Genomic DNA, 14,971 nt, shown 5'->3' with positions numbered 1-14,971 from the left:
TATTCATCACAATGTTTTGTGATGGCAAACCAATACAATGTATTTAATGAAATTTTTCTTTGAAATTTTTCTATTCATAGATATGCCGAGCTGCTTTGTACAGCATTGCAGCCACGTCAGTGGCAAACAAGTTACTTCTGATAATACTACATTGTTTCGATTCCCCAAGGATTGCGATCAAATAAAAATTTGGTTAGAAAAGGCAGGAATGGAGCATTACATGATTGAGCGATTCACAACACTCATAATGGAAGACAAAAAAGGAGATTCTTTCCGTATATGTTCCCAACATTTCTCAGAAGATTGCTTTCAAATGGAAGGAAATAGAAGAAAATTAAAAACGGGATCAATACCGACCATTTTTCAAGAAATGCCAACAACTTCAAAAAATACCACCAAAAAATGGGAAAATAGACTTTCTAAACTAGCTCGTAAAGAGTTTATGTCCACAATGCAGGACACTACTTATTCGGGTTCCAAAAGACAATGCAAATGTGACTGTCCTGAAAAAAATGTCCTAAAAATTGATGTGGGTACGCAGACTGGCATGTTTGACTTTCCTTCTTTTGAGTCGGAGGAAAGCTACATAAAAATAGCTGACGAACGCTGTATTCATTTAGATCATTCCTATAGTGAACATGATTTTATGAGGCCACTTGAAGCCTCAACACCAGATTTTAAGTCAAAGTCTGAGAATCGCCGATCTTCAGCGATTGATCAGATTTCGGATACAGGTGAGGTGGATCCGTTGATCATACTTTCACCTACAGTCTGTGATCTGCCATCAGAAGATATAAATATAGAAAGTACACTTGATGATCTAGAAATAGAGAGTCCAATCATTAAAAAAAAACGAAAACTGGCATATGAAGACGACCCAAGTTGTCACGAGTCAGATTTTGATACACCTCAAAAAAGTGACTTCACTTTGAATGACAGTATAATTGAGCCACTAACTGTCGATCCAATTAATGACCCCCTTAATATGATTAATGAAAACAAATTTATTGTTTTCGAAAGCAGTCTAGATACATTGCTTTTTAAAATGCGATGCCCCGACCAGACCTGCTTTTCGAAAATTACAAAAATAGAAAAGAAAATAGTCGGTACGATGCTGATAGTGTTTTCAACATGTAATGCACAGCACCGCATCAAACTTTGGGAAAGCCAACCAAAGATCAAAAATTATGCTGCAGGCAATATTGTACTAGCTGGCGCCATTTGTTTGTCAGGTGGTAGTTACCAAAAGGTGAAGGAAATGTTTGATCTTAGTGGAATTTCAATGTTTGGGAAATCGTCCTATAACCGTGCTAAAAAACAGTATATTTATCCTTCCATAGATTACAGCTGGAATCAAAATTGTCTAAATGTAAAGGAGGAATTGACAGGAACTCCACTATTCCTCATTGGTGACAGACAATGCGACAGTCCTGGTTTTTGTGCAAAATATACAACGTATACCTTTATGGATATCTATTCTAAAAAAATTGTAGATTTTGAATTGGTGCAAGTCTCCCAAACCACATCCTCAGTTGCTATGGAAAAATTGGGCTTTACCATAGCACTTGACAGAATATTGGAAAATGAATATGATGTTCAATTTGTAGGCACTGATCGCCACACGGGAATTCGAAAACTATTGACTACGACTAAATACGAAAATATAAATCATCAATTCGATATATGGCATTATGTTAAAAATTTAAAGCGCAAATTGATTCAAATCTCCAAAAAAAAAGCTTTTCGTCCAATTTTACCGTGGATTGGAGCCATACTGACGCATTTCTACTGGTGTAGCAGAACTTGTGACGGAAATGAAGATGTTTTCAGACAACAATGGCAATCTCTGCTACATCATGTAGTGAATGAACATTCATGGCGAGATGGAGACATACAACATCAGTGCTTACATGATGATCAGAGTATTCTTTTTCCAAAAATTCCATGGCTTGAAAAAAACACACCTGCCTTCGATTCATTATCTGCAATTATAATGGACGCACAAATCGAAAAGGATTTAAAACATCTTACTTATTTCTGCCAGACTGGGACCATTGAAACATACCATAGCATGATGTTAAAATATAGACCGAAGAGAATTCATTATAAATATGATTCTATGGAGGCTAGAACACGATTGGCTGCATTGCAGCACAACAATAATATTGGTAGAAAAATGGCAACAGTAACTAAAATTGATGACAGTGGAGAAGTCTTTCAAGTTGAGCGTAAAAATTTGGAATTCCCCCGAGGACGTAAAAAATGGATCGTTCGAAACGTGTTTGAAAAAATGTCGAACGAACATGCCAAAACTATTTTGGCAAACATGCTGTCAATCACAGAAGGTACCTTAAAAAGTACATGGAAATCCAAAAATGTACAATTTCCAAAAAATATTGCAACCGAAGAAAGGCCTGAAACCAGTGCTGCTATTGCCAAGCACAGAACACGATTTCCTGTTGTATAAAATATTAAATCTAATTTTGTATTCTATTCTTTAGAATGTTAAATGTTTTTTTTAATTATTGGTTAATTACTGTCTAAAAGAAATATATATTTGGGTTGTGTATGCACATTGCATTCTATGTATTTACTGATTTTTGTTATTTATTTTTATTTTCTAATAAAAATATTTAATATAATTGATTCCGAATCAAGTATTAAGAACAGTAATATGCATCTAATTTCTCCAATTACACATTAAATCAACATCATTAATAGTAATTAGCATTAACAGTAAGTAAGTAACACACCTATTGTATTTCAATTTTAATTTTTTTATTTTAATTGCACAAATATTTCCAAAAAAATAACATTAAACATTATTTCCTTTAATATAAAGCCATTTCTGAAGCATCATAATCATTGGCATAAAGAAATCCGACATATGATCCATTGGGATCTGGAAAAACAAGTCGTACTGCATTGACTGCACAGGAAGGTATAACCCTTCGGTTTCCCTTTCCTAAAATACCATAAATCCATGCTATGAAAGTGCGATACGCGGTTTTACGTAATCTCCTGGAATAAATAGAATAAATAGTGTAAATATGAAATTTTATAAATAAAGACACAAATTTCACATTTATATCAATTATTAGCTTCTTCCTTTACTACCATATATACTCCAATATAAGCCGAGATTTTCAGCCTCTTTTTTGGAGGCTGAAAGTGCCACCCTCGGCTTATACTCGAGTCATCGCCGTCTGCCAGCCCAATCAGCGTGTCGAGCAGACAGATGGCGGCCAGTCTACAATTCAAAAGCCGCAACTCCCTGTCTGTGATAGGTGGAACACTCAATTTCCCAGCAGTCAGTGGTCCGCCTATCACGGACATCCGCTCATCCTCATACTACGGACGAGGATGAGAGGATGTCCGTGATAGGCGGAACACAGACTGCTGGGAAATTGAGTGTTCCGCCTATCACAGACGGATGCGCGGCTTTTGAACAGTGGAATGGCCTCCGAGGCGCCAACGCCGTCTGTCAGACGAGAAGAGCGTTGATCCTGGCATGGCAGAAGCACACAGGCTCGGGACACATTTGGGCTGGACACACAAGGCTGCACACACATGGGATGGACGGACACACACACAGGGATGGATGGACACACAAAGATTGACGGACACACAGGGATGGACGTACACACAGGGATGGACAGGCATGTCTCACCCTCGGCTTATACACGAGTCAATAAGTTTCACATTTTTTTTTGGCTAGAAAATTGGGGGCCTCGGCTTACATTCGGGTGGGCCTATACTCGAGTATATACGGTACTTATAATTCTGACTTATAAACTTTAGAAGAAATATTGGCATAAAGTAATCACCTGTTGTTGTTGGCATCTACCAGAGGGAGATTATCCATATGAATCGCCATATACGCAATTCTCACGTGCTCATGGTGCACTATTTGAGAAATAAAGGTATCTGCCTGCGTAATGCATTGATGTCCCTCAGGTATGCAGGCGTCAACGGCGTATATTTCCCGGCAGCAGACAGACTCCACTTGGGTGGGCATTTTAATGCACCTTTCACATGAACACCACGTGACATTGCCAATTCGATCGGTTTCGCTCGGTTGGGTTTCTGATGTAGACAATCTATCACTACTAGAGGGCAGGGTTGGGTTATTGGGGAAAGCCGGATCATTTTCTCTTGCTGGATACCGAGCCCATATTTTCTTTATCAGCATTCTGCGCTATAAGTACACAACGAAAAGAAAAGTATATTATACTTAGATTTTGTTTATCAAGATTTTTTTTTATTAATTTTTTTTTTCAAAAAATATGATGCTTTAAGCATCATTAATGTACTTGGAAGAGGCTTCTCAGATGTATACTAAAAGAATGCCCTTATCCTCAACAAGAAGGCAGGACTCATTGGCTGCACTGGCAAGAACCAGTGGCGGATGGTGATCCAAATTTCTACACACAATTCAAAGCAAACAGAAGAATAATATAAATTTGATTTTTTAAAGAATTTTTAAAGAAATTGTCATTATTTCTCACTTACAGCATATGCATCCAACAAGTTACAATGCAAAATACATTTATCACAAGTATGGCGATACCACATGTGTGAGACTTTTGCAGAGCCTGGCCACAAACAGAGCACCAACATTGAATAGCACCTTGAGACGTTCGATGACCAAAATGACACATCTCATTTCACAACCATCTATTACACAATGGAAGGCCATGGAGTACCTGTACAATGGAATAGCCAACAAAATGACCATGTTTTTAAAATCAAACACCTCAACGTATAATCTATGAGTCATAATGTGTCTTTTTAAGGGTTCTTGTTATTATTTACAGTATTTAATGAGAAAACTTGAAACTAACATGGTACTCGGGTACTGAGATGGACTGGTGACAGGTACTCGGGTACTCTGATGTGCCGATGACAGGTACTCGGGTACTCTGATGGACTGTGAGTGACAGGTACTATGATAGTTGTTTATAGGTCCTCTATTGGGGGGGGTCAATCAGTGCGATTGTTGTACACTGTATGCGGTAACAATATGTTTACGCAATCTTCTCCTCACACACGATCGGTGTCTTAGGAGGGGAACCCAGTAACATCGCGTTACCGCGTTTTGTTAACAGTTATTGATCGGCTGTGTGTATCGATCATGTCGGCAAACAGCCAGCCGATGGCTGTTTACTAGCGTCGTTGAGAAGCAGTGTTCCCGGGAACACGCAGCTAGCGACGTGCACACAAAGCGCGCTCGCGTTTGCGCCGCGCACAGTGTGTGTCTAACCATCTGTGATCGGCAGTGATGAAGTCACCTGGTTAACAGCCATACCCAATGGCTGTTAACCCCCCTCAGTGGCGAGTGGTGTCTCCATGACACCCTGCCTCTTTAAAGGGGAAGCCGTCATATGACGCCCTCCAGCCACAATACTTGCACCGCCTGGCCGTCGTTTGACAGCCGGCGGCCATAAAGCAGTTAATTGTACTTACTTTTTCATCCTGAGTCAAGGGCATGGTATTTTGAATGGTCGACGGTTCGGTCACAGCAGGATTGTCCTTAAAATGTATTAAAATAATAATTGTCAATTGACAAGTTAGTTATTTTTTATATAATAATTGTAGACAAAAAATGAATTAAATTTATTATTTAAATTTTACTTACCATGGCAGTTGATTAAAATAAAAGGATCAACAAATTGATTTAGAATATTGTGTAAATATAGAATATCTGTAACTGAATAGAAAAATATATTATCTTGGCGATCTATATATATATCTATATATGTATATGTATATCTATGTACCTAAATTTCTTTGGTACAAATAACCCAAACTGCTGGATATTATTTGTTCTTTGTGAAAGTTAGAGAGTCTAAAAGCTGTTTTGCGAATTACTCAAAAATGCTAACATCTAATGTACTAGTGGTATATCTCATTTATTGCGACCCGAAAAAGCACGAAAAGTACAAATACCCCCCAAATGACAACTTTATTGAAAGTATACATTACAAATTATTGAGTAAGAGGCATAGTGAGTTTTTTGATTTGCGCATTTTATCGCCTCCAGCAAAATGCAAAAAGAATAATTTTTTTTTTATGTTATTACATTTAAAATAAAAAATTCAATATAATAGGTTATTTATCGCACTTGGCATGTGTATACCACAAATAAAGGCCACCAAAAAATTCTGTTACTCATACAGAGTATTACGATACAACGTGTGGGACTTTTACACAGCCTAGCCACTGAGACAGACACAACATTCAGGGAGCACCTTCATGTGTTCTAGGGGCATAAATTACACATCTAACTTGGTGACTACCTATTACTCTTTTGAAGGCCGTGGAGCACCAGGACAATGACACATGGCACTGACGTGGCTCCGATGACAGATGGCACTGATACGTGTGACTGATAACAAATGACACTAATACGTGGCACTGATGACAGGTGACACTGATGGCAGATGCCTCTAAAACTTGGCACTGAAGACATGTGACACTGATGACAGCTGGCACTAATATGTGGCACCAATGACAGATGGCACTTATACATGGCAATAAAACATGGAAATGATGACAGAATGCCACTAATACGTGGCACTGATGACATGTGGCACTGATACCTGTCTTTGATGACACATGACATTAACAGATGGCAGGTGACACTAACAGGTGGCACTGATGACAGATGGCACTAATATGTGGCATTGATGACACGTGACACTTATGACAAATGGCACTGATTACATGTGGCACTGACGACAAATGGCACTTGGGGTAGATGGCACTGATGACAGATGGCAGTGGGGAAAGATGGCCACTTTATTTTCTTTTTGGTTTTCTTTTTATTATTATTTTTTACAATAACCACTGCATCTCTCAGCGGTTCATCTCTCCCTCTTCACACGCTGTCTCTGTGTGAGGAGGGAGACCCGGCGAGGGAAGATGATCTCATATGTTTACATATATGAGCACATCTCTCATTGGACACACCGATCGTGCTGTAAACATCCACTGTGATTGGCTATTTACAGCGATCTTTGACTGGCTGTGTCCAAGGGACACGGCCAGCACAGTACTTCACGATGCGCGCCTGTGACGTGGCGCAGAGGGGAAGTAAACAGGAGGATGTCCAGGGATGCCCTCCCGGCGCTAATCGTCCACGCTGTAGCCATCTTTTGGCTATAGAGCGGGCGCGAAGTGCTAAAAAAAAACAAAAAACATTTTAAAAATAAATAATCTGACTGTGTGTGTCACAAATGTAAATAAGAGCTTGATTTTATATATTTATATATATATATACACATAGAGAGATATCATCACTATATAGATATATATTATCACTATATAGAAATCGATCTCTCTCAACATATATATACACACACACATATCTCTCTCTCTCTCTCTCTCTCTCTCTATTTATATATATATATATATATATATATATATATATATATATATATATATATATATATATATATATATATATATATAAATAAATATATATATATATATATATATATATATATATATATATATATATATATATATATATATATATATATATAAATATATAATCTTGACCTTTTCTTGTCAACACAATGCTTATCTATGTTGCCTTAGCAAAGTGGCAGCCAACCACTTATCTTGCAAGCCGTGGTTGACTATATTCTTAAATGTTTTTTCAATAGGTAAAAACATCTGATTGAGATATATATATTTTGTAGAAGATATCGCAAATATATATATATAGCGAGAGAGAGTTATGTATTGTGCATATATAGCGAGAGATCGATTTCTATATATAGTGATATAATATATATATTTATAGATATATATGTATGTATATATATATATATATATATATATATATATATATATATATATATATATATATATATATATATATATACATATATATCTATAAATATATATACTATATCACTATATATAGAAATCGATCTCTCGCAATATATATGCACAATACATAACTCTCTCTCGCTATATATTTGCGATATCTTCTACAAAATATATATATCTCAATCAGATGTTTTTACCTATTAAAAAAACAATTAAGAATATAGTCAACCAAGAAAAGGTCAAGAATATATATATATATATATATATATATATATATATATATATATATATGAATATGAGAGAGAGAGAGAGGCAGGCAATATCTCCCACCAAATACACACACACTACCTAGATGTCTCTCTATATATATAATTAAATGTGCACAATTTAAATTTAAAAGAGCAATATTTTTTATATGAAACCGCAAGGTAAAAGACATTTTTGTACTAACCTTTCCTTTTAATCCCGCGCCGCTCTCTCGTCTATGATCGTCCCATCTGTCCTCTTTGTTTCAGTGTTTATCTCCATTGCCATCACAACGGGGCGGGACTTCCGTCGACAACAACCGTTGTCATAGCAACCGGAGCAGAAGACGGCGCTCGATATAGCGCTTACTGCGCATGCGCGAGATTTAATCGAACGGGCGGTGCATGCTGGTCTTTTATCAGCGCACTCTCCCGGAAGAGGATGCCTGTGGGCTTCACATGCCCACAGGCAAAATGACAACCGTCAGGAGACGGTTTTATAAAATCGTTTTGAAGAACAAAACAACATGCTGCTGGATGTAAAACAGTAAAAAGTAAGTGTTATATTTCATTTTAATAAGGATTGCAGGTATGCCAAAAAAAAAAAAAGGATCAAGACAGTGGAATCCCACTTTAAGCCCAGCTACTGTATAGTAAAAAATTTGTGACATGTTTCTTCACAGAAGATCAGAGATAAACCTCCTTTGAGTTTATATATAAAATGTGGAAATCAGCCTCCATATACTAAGTTATACTAAGTAATAAACTTTCTATTTATATAGACTGAGGAACTGAATCGTGAAGTTGCTTCTCGTTCTGAACAACTCCAGTCTGTACAAACTGAAGTCATTGACTTGAGACATTCCATCCAAACCTTGGAAATTGAACTGCAAAGCCAGCTCAGCTTGGTAAGTGTTATTGCCAGCCAATTAATAAAGTTTGTGTCAATGACCAGTTGCTGGTTATTTTAGTCTGTGAGCATCTTCAGTTCATTCTGCAAAGACTAAGGCCTCTTTCACATTACCGATCCGTTCAGGTCCACCTGTCAGTTTTTCAGGCGGACCTGAATGGATGCTCCATAGAGGTCTATGGAGCGTTGGATGTCAGAGGTGACATGTCCGCTGACATCCGACCTGCTCCGATCTGAAAAAGTATGACGGAGGAAAAACCTACTTTTCCATCCATCATCAGATCTGATCAGGTGACGACGGACACTGCGGTCTGTCATCATCCGATCTCCCAGTGTGAAGAGACGGACCTGTCATCTTCCTGCTCAGCGGAGATCGACGGAGTGATCCCCGCTGAGCAAGCGGATATCCACGGGGCGGATCATCACTGATCCATTCTATGTAAAAGGACCCTAACAGTATTTACTGCAATTATCTATTTTTTGTATACAATCTTTCTCTATTTTTCCCCAGAAATCAGCTCTAGAAAATACCTTGGCAGAGACAGAAGCCACATTTGGGGCTCAACTTGCCCAATTACAGTGTTTGATCAACAATGTAGAGTCCCAGCTGGCCCAGATGCGATCTGACCTGGAACATCAGAATCAGGAATACAGGATCCTGATGGACCAAAAGACTCACCTGGAGATGGAGATCGCCACCTATAAGCGCCTATTGGAGGGTCATGATATCCAGTATGTATTTCACACAGGACAAGTAACTGAACTAATATTCCTTAAAACATGCAGTCCTCAATTTATAGCAAAACCTATTCACACTGAATCTTTTAAGAGGAAAAAAATAATTGTTATATTTAATATAATGTTTATATAATTTATTTGCTATAATATTCAATTAGCTACCAGAATAGAACAATACAATTTGGAGAACAGCTTAATTCTAAAACCAGACAGTTCATAAAACGTTTCCATTTTGTTTACCAATATATTATTTAAACCAAGCCATACAGAATAGTCAGAATACCATATATTTCTTCATTATTCTTTATTGTGTGTTTTACATTTCAGCACTCCAGGTCAAAGTTTTCTAGGAGACAGCCATGGTATGTAAACATGTATTGTCTTAAAGTGATTGTAAATCTATATATTTTTTCTAAAACATACATGTCCTACTTACTTGTTATGTGCAGTGGTTTTGCACAGAGCAGGCCCGATCCACCTCTTCTGTCTGCTCTCCTCCCCTGCAGAGTGCCCACCATAGCGGCTTGCTATGGGGCACTTGTGGGGGCTAGCTCCCAACCTGGCTCTTTGTGTCCATAGATACACACACAATGTTGCTTGACCCCACCCCCAATCCTTCCTCACTGACTGTGATTGACAGCGCAGGAGCCAGTGGCTCCTGCTGCTGTCTGTGAATCTATGAGGAGGGAGAGAGCAGAGAGAGCCACTGCTCTTGTGCACAGGGTTAGATCAAGATCGATGTCAGGTAAGTATAAGAGAGGGCTTGGGGCTACACAGAGAAGGTTTTTTATCTTAATGCAGAGAATGCCTTCAGACAAAAAAAATTTAGGCAATAGAACCACTTTAAAAAGCAGAGAGCGAGCTGATGGAAATATGTGTAGAATGTAAAATATGGGAAACATTTTAACTAGTACCTGGAAATTAGTGACATCTAGACACCATCCCATAGGGTTTGGACCTCATTGCAGATTCTTTAAAAGGCGACCCCATCCCATGTCCCGGGGTTAGGCATAAGGATGGGGTAGGCCACCCTATTCTATCCTCCCTCTTTCTGTATCTCACCCTACCCAAAAACCGTTGTTCTCCTATGCCCCCCTTTGGTTCTCCTATCACCCCTACCTCCCTTATCTGCTTTTGTCCCCAAACAACCCTATTAATAAACTCTGACACAGACCTTCTTGAAAGTTTGGAAAGGATGACTTATTTATCAATATTAACTCTTTTGCTGTACATGTGCTGTATTTGGCCTATGGTAGCTTGCCCTATTTGGCATTACTATCCTTTATTCCTTCTGGAATTCTAACAAAACAAAACCGTTCTTGCCCTACTCATCATATCTATATTTATTTGCCAACATTTTCTAAATCTCTTAGCCCTTGTACACACGGTCGGAGATTCACACGGAACGTGCCCTATCAGACCGTTTTGTCGGATATTCCGACTGTGTGTGGTCTGCATCGGATTGTTTCCGTCGGAATATCCGACAGACCAAGTTTTCCAACTTGTCGGTACAATTTTCTGACAAAATGCTCCTATCGCACATACTCCGATCATGTGTAGCCTACTCCGACGGACAAAGTGCCACGCATGCTCAGATCAAATTCCTAGACCAAAGCTATTGGCTACTAGCCTGAACGTATTCCCGTCTAACAAAATAACGTCATCACGGTATGTACAATCGGATTTTCCGACAACTTAATCCCACCGTGTGTATGCAACATCACTTCCGGACCTCTTCCGGAATTAATCCGCCGGAATTACTCCGACGGATTTGGTAGTCGGAATCTCCGACCGTGTGTACAAGGGCTTAGACTATTGATCTATACTGATTTTTGTCAGATTATACAAAAACTATTACAATGACTTTTGTCTCCTGCAACTGTATCGTTATTTTGGTCACTTGGCCTGCATTTTCTGTATAACTGTCGATCCTTATTTTGTATTGTATTACAAAAACTTTTCAATAAAGTTCCTGTTTATTAAAAGCCCACCCCATCTCTATGATCTCCATCTTAATGATATTACTTTACTGAAACCCAATACCAAGCACTTTAATCACCAGTCATATTCTATAAACATTAATTTTAGCCAAATATATTTCCAAAATGCTATCTGAAATTCACATTGCACACATCGCTATATAGCTAGATATTTCCAGGCCTGTTTTGCTAATGAATTCCATGGCAGTCACATTGTCCGATGTGAATTTTGATATGCCCGGCTTGTATATGGGACAAACAGCATTCAAAGTGGCAATATTATGAACGATTAGACAGCAACCTGCTTCCCTTCCTACCATGTGCCAATGGTGGGCTTTGGTCCAAAAATAATACACAGTAGTCTTCAGCTGTGAAAATGTGGAATAGTCTTGCACAGGAACTTATTCTAGCTGTAGACAGTTTCTACAAAAAAAGTGAGCATTCATGACCTGTGTAGACCAAATGTCCCTTTTTCCGACCAAATATCATTTCAAACCCTCTCGTCAACCTTATAATAATGAGACCACACTTTCTCTTTGGAGTTAACTGGCCACAACAGCCTTTATTAACACAACCAAAATTTACTCACTCCAAAGATATGTATATAAATATATATATACAACCATAGCAAAAACATTTAAACAAACTTTACTAAAACCCAGTCTGGTGATCTCTGACGGTGACCCACTTTAACACAATAACACCAACTCACTGCGGTACCTTTAACATACCAGGCCTCCAGCTGTGACCATTCTGAGACAACCAACTCCTGCAGTGAAACCATCCCAGTATTCCGTCCACCGTTCAGGAATACACCGGAGGGGCCCATATTACCAATGAGCCCCCCACCCCTTTTAGATTACCTATGTTTACCGCCACCGTCAAAGACCACCAGAAAGATAACGCTGCAGCCCCCAAAAGGGCCGGTTTCAACTGTTGGGATGACCATCAATCTTCCCATGAAAGAAAATAAAAACACAAGCAAGAGAAAAATCCACAGAACCTAAAACTCCACAGTAGGGAGGGAGGGTGGGAAAGCTGCCTCCTCCGTTAAACTCTCCTGTGCACTGCTCCCGCTTTGGCTCCGCCCCACTTTTAACTTGCTCCTCCCCTTCCCTTCTTCTCCTTCCGCTTAATCCCTGCCTGCTAAAGCCTTCCTCCTCCTGGATCCCTTGGCACCTGGTCATGCCCGCCCCTTCATTACCCCTCCCCCTTGGGGTTGTCCATTACGGGGCTCTCTTGATACTGCATAACATAAAGGAATAACTACATTTTCAAATACACAGTTGAATGTTTGTCCAAGGCAACTTTTCTCAACTTGTTTAGTAAATAAGGATGAGCTTCGAGTTTGAGTCAAACTCATGTTCGACTCGAACATTGCCTGTTCGCCTGTTCACCGAACAGTGAACAATTTGCTTATTTTAACCACTTTCAGACCGGACCATTTTGCTGGTAAATGACCAGAGGTCTTTTTACACTTTGGCACTGCGCTGCTTTAACTGGTAATTGCGCGGTCATGCAATGTTGTACCCAAACAAAATTTGAGTCCTTTTCTTCCCACAAATAGAGCTTTCTTTTGATGGTATTTGATTGCCTCTGCGATTTTTATTTTTTGCGATATAAACGTAAAAAGACCGCAAATTTTTAAAAAAATGATATTTTCTACTTTTTGTTATTAGAAAAATCCAATAAACTCAATTTTAGTCATACATTTAGGCCAAAATGTATTCAGCCACATGTCTTTGGTAAAAAAAAAGTCAATAATTGTATATTTATTGGTTTGCGCAAAAGTTGTCACATCTACAAACTAAGGTAAGTTTTCTGGAATTTACGCAGCTTTTAGTTTACGACTGCCTATCTCATTTCTTGAGGTGCTAAAATGGCAGGGCAGTACAAAACCTCCCCAAATGACCCCATTTTGGAAAGTAGACCCCCTAAGGAAATTGATAAGAGGCATGTTGAGCCCATTGAATATTTTATTTTTTTGCCTCAAGCGATTGAATAATGACAAAAAAAAAATTTTTTTTTTTTTTTTACACAAAGTTGTCACTAAATGATATATTGCTCACACATGCTATGGGCGTATGTGAAATGACACCGCTATTTGTGAAATAAAAAGGTTATGGCGCTAAACCCTATTAGTGATGAGGTGAGTTAACTTATCAAATCCTAGTGTTTAATTTTTTATATAAAAAGAGAAAGAAAAAGAAAAAAGCTGTTGGTGATACCGTGAAAAAAATATATATCCTAAAGCAATTTTATCCAAAACAAATTGTGTGTGATTAATGTGGAGTCAGCATTCATGTTCCATTATAATAAAAACAAAAAATGAGTATTAAATTATCATATGCGTATCAGCCTACTAAAAACATGTAAACCTTCATTAAATGTGCAAATTAGTGGAAATAATGTTAATATTCAACAGTATGTTAGTGTAAAACAGATTGTGCAAACATGTGCAAAAAAAATGTACAAAAAAGCAACTAAAGGTCAGAACAACCAAGGATCAGAAATAATTTAACCATAAAATCGCATGAAGTCGCTAAATGTGCGAATAGACAATATTTTCAACCAATAATCGCATGAAGAAGCATCTGTGTCCAATATAAGTCCAAAATTAATATTTGGCTTGATAGTGCGGCCTCTTCAGACTATTGTTGTAATTGTTACAAAAAGTCAATGGGGGGTATTTGATTTACTCGTGCAAATAGTGCGGGCTTTCAATTAGAGAACTTCATCCCCGGTGCGCCACTCTGTGCTATAGTATGTGAATGCTCTCACCAGAGTTAATGCCCCTGTGGGGCTGGATGGACCTTCACAATGTAAGCCACTGTGTCGCTCTCTGGCTGCTGCTGGTGGAACAACGAAGCTTCACCCAGTGCACCAGCAGCAGCCAGAGAGCGACACAGTGGCTTACATTGTGAAGGTCCATCCAGCCCCACAGGGGCATTAACTCTGGTGAGAGCATTCACATACTATAGCACAGAGTGGCGCACCGGGGATGAAGTTCTCTAATTGAAAGCCCGCACTATTTGCACGAGTAAATCAAATACCCCCCATTGACTTTTTGTAACAATTACAACAATAGTCTGAAGAGGCCGCACTATCAAGCCAAATATTAATTTTGGACTTATATTGGACACAGATGCTTCTTCATGCGATTATTGGTTGAAAATATTGTCTATTCGCACATTTAGCGACTTCATGCGATTTTATGGTTAAATTATTTCTGATCCTTGGTTGTTCTGACCTTTAGTTGC

The 14,971-nt window shown here is 38.5% G+C and overlaps 2 protein-coding genes across 2 annotated transcripts in view; one reads left to right on the top strand and one right to left on the bottom strand.

The window, feature by feature from the left end:
- Positions 1-10,102, top strand: part of LOC143934806 (keratin, type I cytoskeletal 19-like) — a 21,762-nt gene extending 11,660 nt beyond the window's left edge. The window contains exons 5-7 of the mRNA XM_077458428.1: positions 8,867-8,992; positions 9,506-9,726; positions 10,060-10,102. Of these exons, the coding sequence (XP_077314554.1) occupies positions 8,867-8,992; positions 9,506-9,726; positions 10,060-10,102 (390 nt within the window). The remainder of the gene's footprint in view (positions 1-8,866; positions 8,993-9,505; positions 9,727-10,059) is intronic.
- LOC143935785 (P2X purinoceptor 7-like) lies at positions 2,765-5,737 on the bottom strand. The gene is made up of 4 exons (XM_077459895.1): positions 5,639-5,737; positions 5,467-5,532; positions 3,828-4,198; positions 2,765-3,021 (listed from the first exon to the last, which is right to left on the bottom strand). Exons 1-4 carry the CDS (start codon positions 5,639-5,641, stop codon positions 2,832-2,834), a joined length of 630 nt encoding a protein of 209 aa, XP_077316021.1. The 5' UTR covers positions 5,642-5,737; the 3' UTR covers positions 2,765-2,831.
- Positions 10,103-14,971: the final 4,869 nt, after the last annotated feature.

Source organism: Lithobates pipiens, unplaced genomic scaffold (assembly GCF_037356315.1).
Source record: "Lithobates pipiens isolate NorthernLeopardFrog02 unplaced genomic scaffold, aLitPip1_a1.2 Scaffold_28, whole genome shotgun sequence".
Lineage (NCBI taxonomy): Eukaryota > Metazoa > Chordata > Amphibia > Anura > Ranidae > Lithobates > Lithobates pipiens.
The sequence above is the reverse complement of the archived record's forward strand: the minus strand, read 5'-3'. Positions and strand labels throughout refer to the sequence as shown.